Source organism: Protopterus annectens, chromosome 3.part1 (genome assembly GCF_019279795.1).
Source record: "Protopterus annectens isolate FY-2018-M chromosome 3.part1, PAN1.0, whole genome shotgun sequence".
Lineage (NCBI taxonomy): Eukaryota > Metazoa > Chordata > Ceratodontiformes > Protopteridae > Protopterus > Protopterus annectens.
In genome coordinates, this window is record NC_056732.1 from 1,004,035,087 (window position 1) to 1,004,056,297 (window position 21,211).

General features: G+C 39.9%; 1 protein-coding gene across 2 annotated transcripts in view; it reads left to right on the forward strand.

Annotated features, from left to right (window-relative positions):
* The window catches only part of CPA6 (carboxypeptidase A6), a 1,209,807-nt gene that overhangs the window by 675,931 nt on the left and 512,665 nt on the right, over nt 1-21,211 (forward strand). For both annotated transcript variants that reach the window (XM_044067161.1, XM_044067162.1), the window contains one exon: nt 12,172-12,286. In XM_044067161.1, coding sequence (XP_043923096.1) covers nt 12,172-12,286 — 115 coding nt within the window. The remainder of the gene's footprint in view (nt 1-12,171; nt 12,287-21,211) is intronic.

A 21,211-nucleotide genomic window follows, 5' to 3' on the forward strand; every position in this document is an offset into this window, starting at 1 on the left:
TAATAGCTCATCTAGCTACAGCATCTTCCTAATTAATATCAAGCTTTCTGTATGTTCCATTTTCACAAACTGCCAAGCTTGAATAAAACTACAACAAGATAGCTACATTTTCATCAAATCTTCCCAATAGGTAGGATACCAGTCTGTACACTATATTTGATGGAATACCCAACTCCTTAAATTCAACCAACTAAAAATTGCCAAAACAATTCTCTAGTAATCAGGTAAATGGTCATCCACTCTTCTGATGGTACAGTCCATCCAGATATCCATGATCCAAAGAACGTCTGTATTACTCCATTGAACGGACTGTTAACTGAACACCCTTTTATCAACACATATTAAGCAAAATACAAAAACCCCGAATGGCCACAAAAGCAAATTTTTTTCCCAAGGGAAAAAATTGTTTGTCCAATACAAAAAAAAAATTCAGACCGTACGAAGTGGGGGGTTTTCCTCCCCACACCCCCCTAACTAAATATACCAACAAAGAGATCGCACTATAGTGGAGAAAAGGATAAATCCCCGATGACAGCCAAGTGAATTTTCCCCCCTGGGAAAAATTTGCTTTTGTGGCCATTTGGGGTTTTTGTATTTCGCTCAATATGTGTCATTAAAAGGGCGTTCGGTTAACAGCCCATTCGATGCCATTATATAGACCCATTTAAAGATAAACAACTTGCCTATGCACTAAAAATCACAAAATTCTTGTGATGAAGCTCTGTATTCCAGCTACATTGCCAAACTCTGGAACAGTTTTCCATCAATACTCAGGCAGCTAGAAGACCACCACTCCTTCAAAGCTAAACCAAGAACGTTATAAATCCACACCTGGATATGTAATTGCTTCTACCCCCGGCTAATTCACAGTTTGATCCAAGCCAGAAAAAAATCCCTCTCTCACTGTCTCTAGGGATGATCTAAAACACTCTGCTATTGTGAAAGGCTGCCTAGCCTATGACTTCTGTTAAAAGCTCCCACATAATGCTGCTGATGTGATAATAATTTTGTCACAATGAATCACTATGTATAATGCAACCTTATCATCAGTTTTAATGGATTTTATTTCTGTTGGAATATCTCCTATTTCAGTTAAATCTTACTTCTATTTTTGTATAATAGCTTGATTTTGCTTTATTACCACAATTGCAAATACTGTTTATTATCACAATTGTATGTTTTGCATATGCATATCCATAATTGTAAAAATTGACTTTGTATTCAGCTTGGTGTGCTATATATTTGTGTAACTACTACTTGGAAAAGTTATATATAAAGTGTTATTCTTTTTGGAGATTTTTTCCCAAAGCAACAACTGAAAAGAGATCTTGCATGGCCCAGTTGAAATTTGAATGCAAATTAATAAATAAATTTGCAAATAATAGACTGAGAAAAATAGCCTTTTTAATGGAATCATACAACAATAATGCCACAGTTAATGATATGAGGGTTCTATTAAATATCATCTTGTGTAAATGTCAGCTTAAATGGTTAAAGTGATCATGTTAAAGCCAGAACTGAAACCCCCTCTAAAACCATTAAACCTGAAAAGTTCTTCAAAATACATAGTATTTTCTTCACCTTGCACTCAGCTCATGCAACCTATAAAGAAATAAAACTGGTATTTCAAGAAAGAAGACTTCAGCTCTAGCTTAAAATATGGGTTGTTTAGTGGTGGTGGTGCAGCAGTTAGCATTGTCACCTCACAACAAGAGGCTCTCCGGTTCAATTCTCGACTGGAGCACCTTCTGTGCGGAGTCTGGATTTCCTCCCTGTGATTGACTAAACTTTAAAAAGACATGCAGCTAGGTGCTTAACTGTGTGTGTGTACCTTCCCTGAAGGTTGGGCACTGGGCTGGCAACTCAACACTGCAAAATCTACTGCCAATCATAAGCGGACTGGTGATCTGCTGTGGTGACCCCTAACTGGGAAAAGCCGAAAGACTTCACAGTGAGAGAGTGACAAATTGCAATGGGATTGTTGATTGATCCCCAGAGACCAATTGTCTTAATGGTGAAGGTTTTTGCCTCCCATACTCATAGTACAAGGTTCTATCATGACCTTCAGCAAATGCCTGTTTGCAGTTTGCATGTTCTCCTTGTGTCTCTGTGAGCTTCCTCCCATCTCCAAGAAACACGCTGAGTGTTTCCATCTCAAAACTCACCAATGGAGCTGTGGGCAGTGGCACAGACTATCTGATGCCCTATAGGGGGAAGAGCTGTACAAACCAACTGCTTTGGGCATCTACTGTGGTGTGCAGTATCTTCAAAATAGAAGAACATAGATCACATACTGTGCGCCGTGGCAGGGATAGCCACTCAGTGGTGTAAAATATGGCTTTAGGTGAACCAATTATTTTTACTAATGTCACCAAATTGGCATGGTTATTTGCTGGTGATAAATGGGTTGAGGACCCTGCCTACTCCAACCTACCCCACAGACCCATGCTAATGGTGGGAGGGGTCTATGAACCCTATTGGCCAGTTTGTGCCTTGCCTGGGTTACCTGGGATAGCTCTGGTGAGCAAAAGCTGGATGTAAAACCAGTCAATCTACCAAGCATGAACTAAGATTTGCTACACTCAGTGTAGGTTCACTGACAGGACGGAGCTTGGAAGTAGATGACATGATGGTACAGAGGAGGGTGGACATCCTATGTATTTGAGAGACAAGATGGAAGGGCAGTGTCTACTACTCAGGAGGAGGACAGGCTAGATACAAGGAATTATGGTGAGAGAGAGAGAGGGGCTTCAGAAGGCAGTGATGGATGTCATCAGAATTAGAGACAAAACCATGGAAATCAGACTCCATCCTAATGATAGGAAAGTATTCAAAATTTCAATCCATGCCCCAGAGCAGAGATGTGATAGTGAGGAAAAGAGTACATTCAGACAGTAGTTGCGTGACCTGCTAGATAAAGCAGGGCAGCATGAATTGGTGTTGATAATGGGTGACTTGAATGCATATATCAGGACAGACAGAAAGGGATATGAGGACTGCCTGGGCCCACATTGGTAGGAGAGCAGAAATAAAGGAAAGGCCATTCTATACTTCTGTCTGACAAATGGCTTGATAGTAGTCAACATGTGGTTCAGAAAGAGAGACAGTCACAAGACCATATAAAAAAGTGGTCAATATGCAACTTGGATAGACTTCCTCCTAGTAAGGAAAGGGCACTGGGGTAGAATCAGTGATTGAAAAGTCATTTGCAGTGAAACAGTCACTCCACAGAATAAACCACTGGTTGTCACAATCAACTGCAAGCAGTAGTCAGAAAAAGCTCTAAGGTCCACAGAAACCAGGCTGAAGACCTTGACATTGACTGGAGAGAAAGCACACGGGTTCAAGTAATTACTCAGGGCTCTAGCAACCCAACAAGAGGAGGAAATAGGTAGAGTTGAAAAAGATGTGTGAGGACTACAGAACATATATGAGGCCATGCCATGTATGGAAATAAGGTGCACAAGGAAAGCTGGTGAAAGAGGGAGTGTAGGAAAAAGTGGGGGATAGGAAAAACAGAGCAGACTAGGAAGGAATACTGGTTGACTAAAAAAAGAGGCTAACAAAGGAGTCGCAATAGCTAAGATCAAGGCATCAGAGACACACTCTACCAGCTTCTGGAAAGTGACTCGGTAGGTGACACAAAGAAACTATATCAGGTTGCACGGCAAATACAGACAGATAAAGAAGATAGTCAGACACCCTTCATAAGGAATGCCAGCAACATCCTGCTCACCAGTCCACAGGGCATCAAAGGCAGATGGAAGGAGTATGTCTAGCATGTTTTGAATGAAGAAATCCCCATAGAAACTGTACTGTCTGCCCCATACACAACCTATGATGAGAAAAGAAGAGGAGCCCAACCTAGAAGAAATAAGACCAGCACTACAGAAAATGAAGTCAGGGAAAGCAGTGGGCTCAGATGAGATCACAGCAGATATGATAAAGATGATGGATGAGATAGGAGAGAAATAGCTCCTGAGGGTACTCATAGCAGTGTGGAGAGAAAGCTGTATCCCAGATGACCAGAGAATAAGCATACCCATGTCAGTGTACAAGAACAAAGGGGACATCCACAACTGTGGGCAGTACAGAGGTATCAAACCCCTGGCATACTGCATGAAAGTTCTAGCGAGGGTGATTGATAAAAGGATACACAGAGTAGTAGAGAGTAAGATGGGAGATGAGCAGATCATATTCAAACCAGGATGTGGCACAAGTGACCCAATGTTTGTAGTGAGACAGATAGCTGAGAAGAAACTAGAGAAGAGGAAAGAGTCCAACTGGTCATTCCTAGACTTGGAGAAAGCATATGACAAGGTCCCAAGAAAGCTGATTTGGGCAGTCCTGCAATGGTTCAAAGTCCCAGAAACATTGGTAGAATTTGTGCAGGCTATGTACAAGGACCCAATGACTCAAGTATGAACAGTGTTTGGTCTCACAGAGGGGTTCCTAGTGGAAATGGGTGTGCATCAGGGTTCAGCTCTGAGCCCACTGCTGTTCATACTGGTGATGGATTACATTAGCAAACAGGTCAGAGGGAACAGATCAACAAAGTTGCTGTATGCAGACAATGTGGCATTACAGGCAGACTCTGAACAAGAACGTCAGCAAAGAATATGGGAATATAATGCAAAACTGAAGGTACATGGGAAAAAACTAAGCACAGATAAGACAGTGGTAATGACAGCAAATTGGGGAAATTAGAAGAAGCTGAGAATTGAGATATAAGGGAAGATATCGGAACAGGTTAACAGCTTTATGTATCTGGGAGGGGTGTTTGAGGAGAAGAGAAGTCTGAATGAAGAGTTTAAAGCTGGAATCAAAGGGGCTGCAGCCAACTGGCATGGAGTGTCAGGTGTAGTGTATGACAGAAGATGCCAAAGAACCTGAAAGGTAAGGTGTACAAAACAGTCATGTGACCAGTACTACTGTATGTTACAGAAACATGGGCAGTAAAGGCAGAAGCTAGATGTGACGGAAATAAAGTGCCTGAGACAGGTGGTAGGGTGCACACTGTGGGACAGATGGAGAAATGAGGACATAAGAGCAAAAGTCAAAATAGCTCTAAGTGCAGAAAAGATCAAAGAGAACATAGTATTGTGCTTCAGGCACGTGTGCAGAAAACCAGAAGACAATCTGGTGAAGCATTTTTATGACAGGCTGGAAGGAAGAAAGTAAGAGGAAATGAGGGTGTCCAGCAAAGTGCTGGATAGATTGTGTGAAAGATCTGTGACAGTCAGACATGAGTGTTGAAAGAAGCAGAAGTGTGGCATTGAATCGAGAGGGATGGTGACAGTTAGCATGACACCCAGACCCCATGAAGAAAATGGGGAAAAGGGGGTTGATGATGATGTTGGTTGATTCTTGTGAAAATGAAAATGAACTTTCTTTCATGTTAAAAATGAAAATATGTAAAAATATGATTTTTTTTTTCTTTTAAAAGAGAGGAATTATCTGATTGAGCACCAAATTGTATACAGTTAGCAATAGATTCTGAATACTTCACAAACCCATGCATGTCAACATACTGCTGAAAATTTTAAACTGAAAAACCGGGTACCCTAGTGTGATATGATTGGCAGTAGTTAAATAAACAAGAAAAATAATAAAGGGTATATCAATATGGATATAGATGTAGATATAGATATAGATATAGATATAGATAGTTACAGCTCAAAGGTTGATGATAGAGTCTGTAGTTGTGTCATCAGCATGTTCTAGACAGCAGGGTCAGGACAAGTGCTGAGCTCTCAGCTGATCACCATTTGATGGTGATGTGGGTCAGATGGTCAGCATGAAGGGTGACTAGACCTAGGAAACCCAAAATTATAATGAGGGTGCCCTGGGAATGCCAAGCAGAAATGTTTTTGAAGTACGAGTTCATCTTCCACCTCCAGAGGAGCTTTTTTCATATTCAAGTGGAGGTCTGAGACATGGAAGACAATGGACCCTCTTCAAAAACTAATTAGGTCATTTGTTCCCCATATCTCAGATCAACCTTTTCCACAAGGTGCTCTGGCAGCACAAATACACTTATGAGATGCTATGCTTTTGAGCATGATGCTCAGAAAACTTCAACAAAAGATCAGCACTTGCATTTTGATCAGGCATGCTGCTCTTCCCAGTCATGCCCTTTCCAGTACCTCCATCATTCATCGTGAAAGTGTCATAGTCTCCAGCAGAACTACAGAGTCACTTGATGGTACCTTATCAAGAACAGCATTCATGGTCTCCAAAAAGGCCAAGTATGCAGAGCAGCTGTTAGGTTCAAGGAGGTAATGAAAGTTTTCATGATGGTTTCCTTGTGGTTCTAGTTGGAAGTTCTTTGGATCTGACCAGTAGGTACTGAGGGATCAGAAAGGCACTAACCATTACAGTGACTGAAACAAATGTCTGGTTATTTGAAGAGTTTGTTGAAGCCATGGAGAATGACTTTGTATGGTCTTAAAGACATTTTTCAAACCATCCTTTGACTCAGGAGAATTTGGTAGGACAAGTTTCATCAGTAGTGAAGAAATGTTTACCTTTACTAAAGACTTTAATGAAACGTGGACAGACCACATTGAGGAATTCCTGAATCTAGTGGACATGCCATCTTCTTTGGTAGCAGTTTTAGAAGCAATCGATGAAACTGTATCTATTTCTGTAATTTCTGTAGTTGAAGCCATTGCAGTGATTAAACAGATTCACAGTGGCAAGGCTGCAAGAATGGATAAGGACAGCCCAGAAGTGTTGAACTGATTAGCTGTTGTTGAGGTGCCATGATTAGATCATCTTTACAGTTTTGCATAAAAAGCAGGGAAAGTAAGTATGAGGTATCAGACTGGTGTTATGGTCCAATTTAATAACGGGTGACTGGATGGTGTACCCCAATAGTAGATATGTCACCCCCCCAACGGGAAAGCCTATGCCATGGTGTGTGCAAGAAGATCCAATCTGATTATTAAACCTCTGATTCAGGAGAGAGGAGAAACTACAGATTCTCTCCTGTACTTGGATCAGCTCTTTACCATTTCACTGACATTGGAGGAGGCATGGATATTTCCAGCATATAACCAAGTACTCTTGAACATCTTGCGGTTGGTGTCACAAGAATATTGGGTTTCAGGGTCACTATTAAGTGCTATTCAGTCACTGTATTTGTGTTGGAAAAATTGCATCCACATTCTCAGTATTAAGCCATATTCATTCAATATGTGCATAGATCTCCACCAAAGGTGTAACTTGTCTCTCTTCCTGTTCATGATTTTTATGGACAGTATATCACTGCATGCCTGAGGTTTGGACAGTATCCAGTTTGTGATTGTAAGGGCTGCATCACTGTTGTTTGCAGTTAATGTTTCCCTCTTGGCCTGAAGTGAGTGTGATCACTGTGTATGATCTCTAGAATCCACTGGAATAGTGCACTACTATGTATGACCTCGGGGATGCATGGAGGAGTGTACCACTCTGTATGACCTCTGAGATGCACTGGAATAGTGCAGTACTGTGTATGATCTCTGGGCTGCATTGAGAAGTGTAGCACTGTGTATGATTTCTGGGATGCACTGGAATAGTGCACTACTGTGTATGATCTCTGGGAAACATGGAAGAGTGTACCACTGTGTATGACCTCTGGGATGCATGGAGGAGTCTACCACTGTGTATGATCTCTGGGATACATTGAGGAGTGTACCACTGCATATGACCTCTGGGATGTATGGAGGAGTGTACCATTATGTATGATCTCAGGGATGCATGGAGGAGTTTACCACTGTGTATGACCTCTGGGATGCATGAAGGAGTGTACCACTGTGTATGATCTCTGGGATGCATTGAGGAGTGTACCACTGCATATGACTTCTGGGATGTATGGAGGAGTGTACCATTATGTATGATCTCAGGGATGCATGGAGGAGTTTACCACTGAGTGTCATGTGGCAGGACAAGAATGAACACTTCTAATACTGAAAGCAGGGTTGTCTCCTGGAAGAGAGTGGATTGCTTTCTCTGGGTGCAAGACAAGCAGGCACCTCAAGTGAAGTATTTTAAGTAACTCATATTCCTTCTCACAATTGTTATGCTGAAGTGGCAGCAGAGTCCTTAAATGGGGCTCTCAGTTTACCAATTAATCTATGTCTCCATCCTTCTCTAGGGTCATGACCTTTGGGCAATGACCAAAAGGGTGAGATCATGAATACAAGTGGTGGGAATGAGTTTCCTCTGTAAGGTTGCTGTATTCACTCTCCTGCACAGAGTGAAAAGCTCAGTAATCAAGGAACATCTTGGCACTGAGATATTGATCTTCAGGATTGAGATTAACCAACTGTTCAGTTTAGATACCTCCCACTGGAGATGTCCAAGGCACAACCCACTGGAAGGAGAATGTGGAGCAAATGCGGAGCATGCTGGGGGGTTATATCACACAGCTGGATAGTCTCTTCTGCCTACTCAGCTTTCTAGTACCACAATCCTCACCAGAATAAGCACTGTAGAAAAGGGATGGATGGATGGAAGGATGCTTAACAAATTGTCATACAAAAAAGCAGATTATTTTATAGTGTGCAATAGTGCTTGAATTTGGAAAGTGTGCATCTGAAAGCAAAGTGTTACTATCTACGTTCAGTGACTGTAAGAGACTGAAAACCAATGAAAGCATCATGTAGCTTTTCTATCTGTGCAGGGAGGGCAGATAAGCAGCACTGACTGCTATAATAATAGGAGCATGATATAGGCAAGAGGATACCATGGTGTCTAACAGATTAGTAGTGCATGGAAAGCAGTTATTACACTCAAATATCAGTTAAATGGCATCCTGGTTCAGAGCTACTATAGCATGAGGGTCCACCTTAACAAGGCTTAGATAGCTGCTTAACAATTAAGTACCCCTACACTATTAACACCCTGTCCGGTGCTATAGTAGCACTGAACCAGGCTGTTAATCAACTGCTATCTGAGTGTAAATAGCAGCAAAACATGAAATGGGTTCATTCAAACTCCATTTCTGACTATTGTTTTCATTATACTCACTAAAAATGTACTTGGGAACAGGTTGCTTCCCTTACGTAAAGATGTGCAGTGATTCCTAACTGCATTACCGGCTTTCAAAGCCTGCACAGGTTTTTTTTTTTTGTTTTGTTTTTTGCTTTTTTTTTAATTCAATGGTTTTGTAGCTATCAGTACATGGTACAGGCAAATCTCCATGCATTACAAAGCCAACTTCACACTTCTTAAGACAGAAGTGGAAAACTTCATGACACCCATGCAGACGGACAATAGAGGTACAACTGCTGAATCCTACACAAATGCACTTTATAAGCACTTACACGAGTGCATAGATCGTGCTATCCCTAACAGAACCAAGATGCTATCCTCCAAAAAAAGGAAGCCAATCTGGTGGTCTTCTGCCATAAACAAACTCTACAACAGAAGAAAGAAACTGTTGCAAAAAAGAGTAAAATCCCACAATTGGAGGAACTCCCTGGTCAGCCTCAGTAAGAAGCTGAGATCCCTCATAAAATCCTCCAAAGCTAGTTATGAAAACAAAATTGCCACTGATTCTAAAGACAATCACAAAGCATTCTATAGCTATTTCAAAAATCTCAATGGCAACACTCAGATCTGCTCTGAGTTACAGCACAATGACATTAAATATACAGAACCAACTGATATTGCCAACATCCTGGCAGATAGGTTCAGTGCTAACTTTACCCCCCTCTCACCCCCTAAAGGGCCCATCTTTATACTGGAAGAATGCAAAGTTCCTGTAATCACGGCTGCACAGGTAAAAACATCACTCTCCAAAGCCAAGAACACAGCATCCATGGGACCTGACAACATCCCAGGCTGCCTTCTACATGTACTACAGAATGTAACTGGTACCCTACCTAAGTACCATGTTCAATCATAGCCTCACCTCAGGCTTTGTGCCCATTGAATGGCACACCGCGACAGTCATCCCACTCCACAAAGTGGGGGGCCACAACAGACCCCGGGAACTACCACCCCATTAGCCTGACGAGCCTCGTCTGCAAGGCCATGGAACGTATCATCATGGAACTCATAAACAAAGACATTGGAGATCTCAAAACTCTGGACCCCACACAGTTTGGGTTTGTAAAAGGCAGATCATGTCTCCTAAACCTGACAGACTTCTTTGAAGTAGTCACCAAAACCATAGATGAGGGTAAGGTGTTTCACACCGCCTATCTAGATCACGCCAAGGCGTTCAACACCATCCCCCACTCTGGAATTATAGATAAACTCACTAAACTAGGTATAAATCCCTATGTCACAAGATGGGTTGCCAACTGGCTTACTGAAAGAACCCACAACGTGAAAGTAGGAGACTCCAAATCAGACTTCAGACCAATGACAAGTTGAGTACCACAGGGTTCAGTCCTGGGTCCTCTCCTGTTTGGTATCTACTTCCCTGAAGTACAGGCTAACACAGAAGGTCTTTGGCTAACTAAATTCGCAGATGACTGCAAACTAGGAGCCATAACTAAAACTCCTAACGATGTGGACATCCTACAAAAGGGCCTCACTGAGACAGATGCCTGGTGTCAAAGACATGGTCTCAAGCTCAATGCCAAAAAGTGCATTGTCATCCCCTTTGGTAAAAACTCTGTACCCATGAACTACCACATAGGCAGTAGTCTACTTAACACCGAAAGTGTGATAAGAGACCTTGGGACACAGGTGGACAGTAGTCTCTCCTTTGATAATCACATTGCCACAGTGATCAGGAAATCCTTCTACGTGGCATACCTCATCACAAAAGGTTTCTCATCCAGAAAACCAGAGGTCATTGTTCCCCTCTACTCATCACTCATTAGATCCATTATAGAGTACAACGCCCCTTTTGGTATGTACCTCACAAGACGTCTACAACAACTGGAAAGGCCGCAAAAATACCTCACAAAGAGGATTACTGGCCTCAGACAGATGCCCTACGCAGACCGTCTCAAAATCTCCAGCTTTACTCTGTCGCATATCGCCTACTCAGAGGCTATCTCTGCCTAACATACAAAGCTATGTCAAACCCAGAGCTGTTGGACATGCTCCACTTAAAGAAATCCCAATCCCTCCGAGCTACACGCTCTAGGGACCTAAACCTTGTCACCACAATAAACAGAACATACTGGAGGGATAGATTCCTGTCCCAGAGACTTCCCATACCCTGGAATAGACTACCTATCTATGTCAAACAGAGCTCCTCATTAGCACTCTTCAAGAAAAATCTTGATGATTGGATGGGTAATAGGAAATTCACCCCGGGGATCCCTTCTGTGGTTCTGCTTGACAGGAGCACAGGAAAATAATTTTCTTGGGTGGCGAAAACCAGGGTACCTTTTTGGCTAGGCTTGTATAGGCCCTAGGGCCAATAGCCTAGTACCTACCTATGAACCTAATAATGATGGTAACTTAGAAATATGCGCTCTCAAGGTGGATGCCAAGATTCACCTCAAGAGCGAACTTCTCAAGCTTCGCTCTTGAGGTGAATTTATTCGCATCCATGTCTCTAACACATAATAAGCAAGATACAATATGCAATTCAACAGTAATTCTCTATATTACCTGAACAAAGGTTTAATAAAGCATGAACAGAAGAGTTTAAACTGGACAAGAGCACCATTCTGAAGTAGTAAAAAAGTTATTCATTGTTTTTGTTTCATACAGTATAAAGTATAAGTACTTTAACTTTGTTTAATTGTAGAGTATACCTGTAAATTGGCCTTATCTGACTACTAAGAAATAGATATTAAAATGACAACAAAGTAAGCTAACAGTCAAAGCTGCAACACTAAAATAGGTATATACTGCTCATCTAAGTATTAATTCAAATCTTTCAGATAAGAGACAAATACATTTGCAATAAAAAGGTGGCAATGTTGAGAAAATAGCTTAGCAATCTGTCTTTACATAATTTGAAACAAACAGACTGATAAAGGTCTATAATATGTCAGAATGTGAGAAGCTAAAGTTTAGAGTGAAAGGATAGAATTCAGTCCAGTAAGGACCCTAAAGTCAAAACGGCAACTCCTTGTCTTATACCACAACTCTGGAGCAACATTCACTATCCACTTGGAATGTACACGTGAAATTATGAGACATTTTTTAATGTTTTCTGTGCAGTTAGTTGCACCATATGCCAAATGCTAATTATTTTGTCAATTATACCTGTAGGATTCTCATACCAGATTTGCAGCAAGAGATAGAAAAGCAACATGGCTTCAAGCGTGGACGGAGTCGTCGATCAGAAAAAGGACACGATTATGAAGTTTATCACTCTCTAGAAGAGGTATGTATGTCGCAAAATATATTTTAGTATTATGTTTCACCGATTAACTACAATATTCACACAACTTAAAAGAGTTAACTTTCTTGAGGATCTCTATACTTTGGGCAGGTAACAACTAATCAGGACAACCTGGAAATGTGTTTGGTTTGGGACTCATCTGTTTTTATGAAGTGAATAATAATTCCTTCAGCTTTTAGCCAGTAATGATGTAAAGTTGTTGAAGTGCTGTGAAATATGAATCATTTTTCTTTTTATTGCTTGATTTTATTTTTAGTTATAAACCACTGAGAATAAAAAAATGAGAGGTAAGAATGGAAGGAGAAAATTGGACCTTGGGAAGAAAAAAAGGGGCACATCAATACAACTGTCCACAAACAGTTATAATGTAAAGACAGTATAAATTAATATATCACTTCAGGGCAAAGAATACTGCTGTTTGTAATCCACAATACTATCACATCACTTCAGGGCAAAGAAAACTGCTGTCTGTAATCCACAATACTATCACAACTGGATGCATTTCCCAAACTGTATTGAATTATGACTGATATCTTGAAAAGGCTTATTTTCTAATACTCTGCAACAGTTCCATAAAATAAATTTCCTGTAGCAAGGATTATCAAATTGATATTCACAAGGATCCATACTCTTCTAGGCCATTATGACATACTTGTGTGCTGTTGTGAGGATGCCCTAGTACATCCTGGTTTGACTGACAATAATTTGTTCTGGTAGAGGGACAGTAAACAGATTTTATTCTGCATTTCAGGTATACCATTTCCATTGCAAAGGCACTTTGTAACTTTACCTAAGTTTTTCATTCTCAAATGATGTAAGCCTTTTCATTGGGGGGTTGTACATATACATACATATGATATATATAAATATCTATATATATATATATATATATATATATATATATATATATATATATGTGTGTGTGTGTGTGTGTGTGTGTGTGCATATCTTTTTATATGTATATGTGTGTGTGTGTGTGTGTGTGTGTGTGTGTGTGTGTGTGTGTGTGTGTGTGTGTGTGTGTGTGTGTGTGTTAGATTGATATATATATATATATATATATATATATATATATATATATATATATGTGTGTGTATATATATATATATATATATATATAGAGAGAGAGAGAAATGTATGTGCATATAAAAGAGTATAACACTTATTGAAAAAGCATTGCCGGCACACAAATAATAAAAATATAAATAAATCAACCACATATATGGTCAAAAACATAAAAAATCATTTTTGCAATGGCCAAGCATTTCACATACCCCACACACCCAATAAAATATATTTAAATATACTAACTCCGAGATTGCACAGCAGTGGGGAAAAGGAAAAACTTTTATAATCTAGGAGTAAACTCCACAGCATACAGCAGTAAAATGTTTGAAAAAAAGGAGATTCAACTAAAAATAAATAGCTAATTCCCTTTTGACACACTGCCTTTATGACCAAAAGCATTGCAACAATATATATGCCCTTGACTACCCAGAGTTCCTAATGTAGTGTGATCGAAGAGTATGTTTGTGTCTTTCGGCTTTTCCCGGTTAGGGGTCGCCACAGCAGAACTCCGGTCCGCTAATGATTGGCAGTTGATTTTTATGTACCGGCTTGCCAGGCCTGACGCACAACCTTCAACTAAGGTATGCCCATTCACGCATGTCTCCACGCAGAAGACGCTCTAGCTGAGAATCGAACCGGACAGCGTCTTACTTAGAGGCGACAACGCTACCGCAGCACCACCACCGCAGATAGTGTGATCGAAGAGTATAGCGACCAAAAATAAAGTGTTTAAAACTTGTGTAAATAATGTTTATAGCAGTGTTTAAAAACTTGTGTAAATAATGCCTATAGCAGGTTATGACAGTGTCATAAAAAGTAAATAAACAATATCTTTAGCAATGTTATACACAGTTCACTGTAAACAGAAAGATGTTTTGTTAAATGAGAAGTGTTTCTGTTAAGTTGCATGTGTCTCTTTAAGGAAAGAAAGCTATCTGGCTGTGTTAGTGAGAGGAGATTTGTTTAATGAGCTAGTGAATGTAATAGAAAAAGTAAGCTGATAGAACCCCTTGAGAAGAACCCTAATTATATTCCTGTTGAGCCAAAATGCTCTGTGCAAAAGGAAGAGGGATCTACGTATCAAGATCACAAAGACAGGGAAGATGAAAATTAAATAAGGCAGGGACAGCAACTAATACTAAAGAATTCTGGTTTGAGTTGTCTTTTCTAGGAGAATATTATAGCAATAACCCATGCCTGGGTGTGGGTAATGCTGGATTTACCCACGGTTGGCGTGGTTTGGTCCCGAGGGCGAAGCCCGAGGGACCAAACAAAGACAACCGTGGGTAAATCCAGCATTACCCACACCCAGAAGTGGGTTATTGCTATTATACAATGACATTATTTAAGAAAATAAATAATTATTTTTCTTAAATAATGGCATTGTATAATGCCTCTTTGCTGCCCTTCCACAGCTGTCTGGTGTTCCGCGGCAGTTCTGATGTACTGCGCATGCCTACGCAGTACATCAGAGCTGTGGGCAAAAGCAACGGAGAACGCAAGATCTCCGTTGCTTTTTACTGTCTCGCTTTTTTAATTGTGTTTAACATCGCGATACAGCTTTAAAATAAGCAACGGAGATCTCCGTTGCTTATTTTAAAGCTGTCTCGCTATGCTAAACTCATTTAACATAGCGAAACAGGTTTAAAAAAAAAGCAAAAAGCAAAAAGACAGCTTTAAAAAAAGCAACGGAGATCTCCGTTGCTTTTTTTAAATCTGTGTCGCTATGTTAAACTCTTTTAACATAGTGAGACAGTGTTTTATACTAACGGAAAAAGTCCGGGCGACCGGACCTTTTTCCGTTAGTATATTGAGGGATTTACAACGGGTACGCTGGTTGGGCTGGCCAATCAGCATGCACGTTTTAGAGTAGGCATTGTATAATTAGACATTGAGCCTTCAGTGCTTATATTGGTAGGTGAGGAGGCAGTTAAGTACCCTCTACCTCATGAAAAACTAACCTAGAAGAAACCACCAAGTCAGTTAACCTTCAGCTAAGACAGTTATCTTTTAAAAGGCATAGTGGAAAGATGGTACATTAAGCAGAGCCATGGAAAATGTAACCAGGGTTATAGGCAGAAAATCTGAACAAAATGTTCCTACATTTTACCCATACTTTGAATTATGAAGTGACTTGTTATTCAGCATAAGTAATGATAGAGAGGTAGTATGCTAACTGTTGGTACCCCAGTGTTTCACAAATTTAGTGATGAGATTGGCATCTAGTCAAGTGCTGGGGAATATTTAGGAATGGACGAGACTAAAGCACAGATCCTAACAAGAATAATGAAAGAACTTGAGAATTTTTATGCTGAATGCCCTGAGTCCAAAAGCCAGATTCTCATCTAAACTTTGAAAAGCCTTTGATTCCTATGCCCATCACAGATATGCCATTCAAACATACTCCAGTGGACACTGCTGGGCCATTAGTGAAAATCCAGTGATGGTTTTCAAAATATTTTGCATATTTCTGAGTATGCAGCTAAATGCCATGAAGTTATCCCTGTATGTAAAGCTAATGCCAAATCTATACCCAGCGAGCTAGTTGTATTATTTTCAAGAGTAATGTACCAGTGGTGGAAATACATTACCAGTAAAAGTCAAACTGAGTACTATAAGCTGTTAATGAGCTGTTTCCTGTGATCCAGTGGTTTAGGGTTTGATTCCCTCTGCCTCCATTGCATAACTTTGTGACTCTAAGGAAGTCACTTAACCAGACAGCACTCTTGGGTTGTGTTTGAAAAAGATCCATGGAGGTCAGTGCTCTATCCTGATAAACAAATATAAATGAATAAATACTACTTTTACGAGTTTTGATGACTTGATGGTCTTGACAGATTCACAGCGTGGTTATCATGTATGGCCTTGCACAATTTGGGATTAATTGTGTCTACTTGAAAGTGTATATGTCTAAGCCTTTTATGGAGGGAATTACTTTTTCAAAATGTAGCTGTCTGTTGTTTGGAAGGGAAATTACTTTTCAAAGTATGTCTGTCAGTTGTTGGCTGAAGGTGGAATTCCTTTTCAAAATGTGTTTCTGTCTGTTGTTTGAGAGGAGGTTATTCCAAAGGCAATTTTATGAACTGACAAGTAATAACTATGCAACATGCTGTGATTGGTTGGGGGTTGTGGGCTTGGGGATGTGTTGCTGACATCAATGTGTACCACTGTTCCTGGGTCCAACACAGATGTTGTTAGTGATGTACCCATGGATGGCTTGCAGTGGTCCTCGACCGTCTGCTGTGCTGACTACCTACAAGGCCCAAGGAGCACATACCACTTGGCAGTGGCCATGCTGTTACCATACCTGTTGTTTGTTTGTGTCTTGGGAGGGTGGGAGACATCAAAGGGCAGATGGGTATGTAGATAACAGGTACTGCAGAGAAGCACCAACTGGGTATAGCCAGGATAGAAGTGAACATAACTGCAGCCATCTGCATGTGATGGAGACCGTGTATGTGATTGTGGGGAGAGATGCATATACCAAGTGTATCGACAGAGTGGTATCCATTAACACTGACACAATGGGTTTCACAGATATATACAGCATTGTGAGATGTGCTGCAGACATGCCTGTGACTGGCTATGACAGCTGCTCCACAACAGCAATCTGTTGAAGGGGTCTGTGCCTCTGGTTGGGTCAGGTATGGTACGGTTTGTGCTCATTGCAGACTGTGAGCTGGAACACTAGTTTATTTGCAGCAGATATCACTGGCCAACAGCTTGCCATATGTAACTTCACATTTATAGATCAAAATGGCTGCAAAAGAAAGAAAGAAAATGAGCGCAGATGTTCTCCCAAACAGAGACAGATATTTTCCTGCAGCCCCTCCATGACTATGGCCAGTGGATCCTCCTAATGGGCAATAGTAAATGGGTCTTCTGCAAACTTATACGGTGGCACCTTGTTGCAGATGTAAATGCTGTCAGTGACTATAGCAGGTTAAAAAATAAGTACACCATAGGGTCATCAAGGTGATCCATGATGCCCACACCAGGACGACCAACCTGGCATGTTAGATGATGGCCACTGGCAGGGGTTTGCCTACACACTCATCTTATACTGGCACCTCTGTCTGGGATGACAGACTTGTTCCCTCATATCTGGTAGAGAACGTGCCATTGGAACATAATTTCACCTACTACCATTGGTGTCAGTAGCTGGCCTTCTAGATGAGTGTACCCATATACATATCATGTACTGCAACATGTCAGAGCAAGAACCAGTTTTATCTTTTATTATTATATCATTACCTTTTATTTTTTCATTTTTAGTTCTATTACATGATTTAGTATTAATAAAAATTACAACAATAAAATATAGGTAGGACGTATTTAAATCAGTAATGATATGGTAGGAAGTTATGTATTTAATTAGAAGAAAATATTACTACTAGTATGTTTTAAACTGTATAGGAGGCTTGTTTGTAAAAAGTATGCATCATACACTTTCTTAAATAACAACAAAGAAGGGACTATTGCCCTTTAAGGTTTTACGTGACATCATCCGAGAGCAACATTTAAATGTGAACTGGCGTGTAAACCAGTGTTTGTCTGAGGAAGTTTGGACATTGTTCTAAACGAAAAACGCTTTAAGCGTTTCACGTTACTTGTTGAATAAAGGTGTTTTAATACATCAGTGCAGCTTATTGTCGACATTTGGCCAGCTGACTGTTTTGCGCTTGTGGATTGTGGTTGTAAGAACCTATCGCTCGTGGTTGGAACCTGTTTCCTTCTTTTTTGTGGTTTAGAGGTTTCGTTTCTTCAACACAGTTCTCAGTTTGTGTGGAGGGCAGGCCGGCTTTCCACGAGGGATGGATACATCATTAAACGGAGATTGCCCTTCACAGGGCAACCTAACGCAATTGTTGGAACTGATAAATAAACGTTTGGATACCCTCACAGAGAAAGTGGAGAATGTAAGCGCTTTGAGCCAGCAGCATGTTGATTTACCAGATTTAAGGAGAGAACAAAATCATTGTGGACAGAGAGAAGGAGTAACTAAAGAGAACCGGATAAGAACTTACAACGAATCAGTAGGGGAATGCAGTAAGAGGACATACGATGGTTGTTTTGACACAGGAAACTGGCTTTGTAAAGAACTTACCTTTGATGGGGAGCACAACGATGATACAGACGAAAACAATGCAGTAAGTACATCCAGTTTAACAGAGAAACTAAAAATGTTTGATGTGAATTTATTTAAACTAAAAAAGGCACAACTGGAACTAAATTATTTAAATAAATGCATCAAAGAAAGTATAGTCCCAAAGGGGCTCAGACTGTTTTCCTACCCGAATGGACTAGAACACGGGTCAGATTTCTTTAACGAGTTAACAGGGCTATACAACAAACATGGACTAGAAATCTTGAAATGCATGACCAAACATTATCAAATTAACCTGGAGGTACTAACAAAAGAAACCATTGCTTTAGAAAAAGATATTAAAAGTGACTTAAACTACCATCGCTATGAATATGAGTTTGATAGAACACTTTCAAGTATCGCTCAGCAAATGGTAAAATTGAAAACAGTTAAAATCAAAAAACTGAACAGAGACTTGAAAGCTTACAGGGAGGGGGTTGCTTTTCCAAAACCACCGACTGCACAAAACAAAAATAAAAATGGGAAATCAAAGAACTTTTCCCATTTTAACAAACCCCATGACTTAGGAAGACGAAATTTAAGGGACAACGACCAAAACCATGTTGAGGACGTGCACAACCTTGACTTGGACTTTGAGGTTGATAGAAACAACTGTGTAGTACAGGACGAACAAATTCAAGAAGGAACCTTCAACAGAGGGGACAATACAGATTGGGAAGTAGTAGAACATTACCAACAGCCCCAACAATACCAACGACAACAAAAAAACTACAGGGGGGGGAGGGGGGGAGCTTTCAGACCACAACCAGAGAACGGACAGAGGAAACAGTACAACACCAGGAGTACGAACAAACAGTGGGACTAAGACTACTTGAAACCATAACGAATGAGACTGGGGACTTTTCAATATACAACTACACTGGATGTCACATTGATGAAACTCTAGTTGAACTATTTGCAAAGGGATTGACTTTTGTACCTACAAAATGTTGTAATATAGTAGAACTTCTTATCGACTTTAAGTTATTCATGCGAAAGTTGAATTTAAACATATTGTTTGGTAGTACCAACAACAACACCATGAATGACTTACATGTAGCTAGTAGCTTCAACCCTCCACAAAATGTTTTATTATGTATGTACGAACATCTGTGTGAAAACGAGTTTAGGAACATAGTAAAAAGATCTAAAAAGGATCAAAACCCTAACATCACGAGAGAAGAAAACAGTCTACTCTCTTCCTTAAGAAGTCTACCAATAAGACTGATGAAACCTGATAAAGGGGGAGGTCTTGCTGTAGTATACAATGTGGACTATTCCAGTGTAATGTTAACATTATTAGAAAAGGACACCTATGAAAATTCAAGTAGGAATGAAATAAATCAAGCACATTGTAATGTAAGGTCAATAATTAATGACCTATACTTAGAAGGATTAATTAGTATAGAGCAAAACAACTATTTAAACATTCCAGCACCCAGGATACCAAAAATTTTTGGTATCCGTAAACTCCACAAAAACCTAAGGAACCCACCTTTTCGTACCCTAGTAGACGCAAGGCAATCTACAACATACCCTTGTGCAAAATTTGTGGATGCAATTTTGAAGAAGTATGTAAACACACAAGAACAAATACTAAAAGATTCTTGGTCCTTCTTGGAGTATTTGCAGAACACACCATTTGAACCATCATTAAATTTTCTAACTATTGATATTTGTGATTTGTACACTTGCATACCACAAGACTTGGGTACAAGATGGGTGGTGGAGTTTATTCAATCAAAGGGAGCTACACAAAATGAATGTAGGATAGTAGAGAAACTATTGGATTGCATATTAAAAATCATTTTGTTTCATTTGAAGACAGGTTGTTCGTACAAAGGTCTGGTGTAGCAATGGGGTCCCCAGTGGGAGGTAGCTTTGCAAATCTAGTATTAGCACAATGGGAAACCATGCATGTATTAAACCAACCTTGGAGTTCCAATATACATATATACAAGAGATTTTTAGACGACATTTTTATTTTAATTGAAGGAGAAGAAAAAGAAGCAAAAGAGTTAGTTGATAAACTTACAGGTACTACAACCTTCTTAAAATTTACCATGAATTTTGACAAAATCAAGGTAAACTTTTTAGATATTGAACTGACAAAAACCTTACATGGTTATGTATCAAAAATACACAGAAAGAAAACGTTTTCAAATACATACCTCCATTTTTCAAGCCAACACCCCCTTCACCAAAAGAAATCTGTGGTGAAGGGGCAGCTGGTAAGGGCAGCCCGGATGACCACCTTAGACCATGACTTTGAAAGAGAATGTGACAACCTACACCTAATGTTCTCACATAGAGGTTACCCAACCAGTTTTATGGATGGGATTTTTAAGGAAGTCATTGGAAAAAGAGAGAGAGGTATTTACAGAGCAATCTTAACCATTAATATTGAACAACAGAATGCAGTTGTAGATGGTAATCTTGAACTGGCAGACACCAACATAGGCAACGGACTTGGATTAGAGTTAGAAACTGAAATGTCAGGAGACAACAACGAAAACAACAACAACAAAAAATATAACACTGCATTTATTTTTACATACTGTTCAGAAGCAAGTCAGATTTGTCATGTAGTTAAAAAATATTGGTCTAGTTTGTCATTAGATAGGGAATTAGTGAGTACCCTAAAGGACGGACCAATAATAACGTTCAGAAGAGGAAAGAACCTTAAACAACTG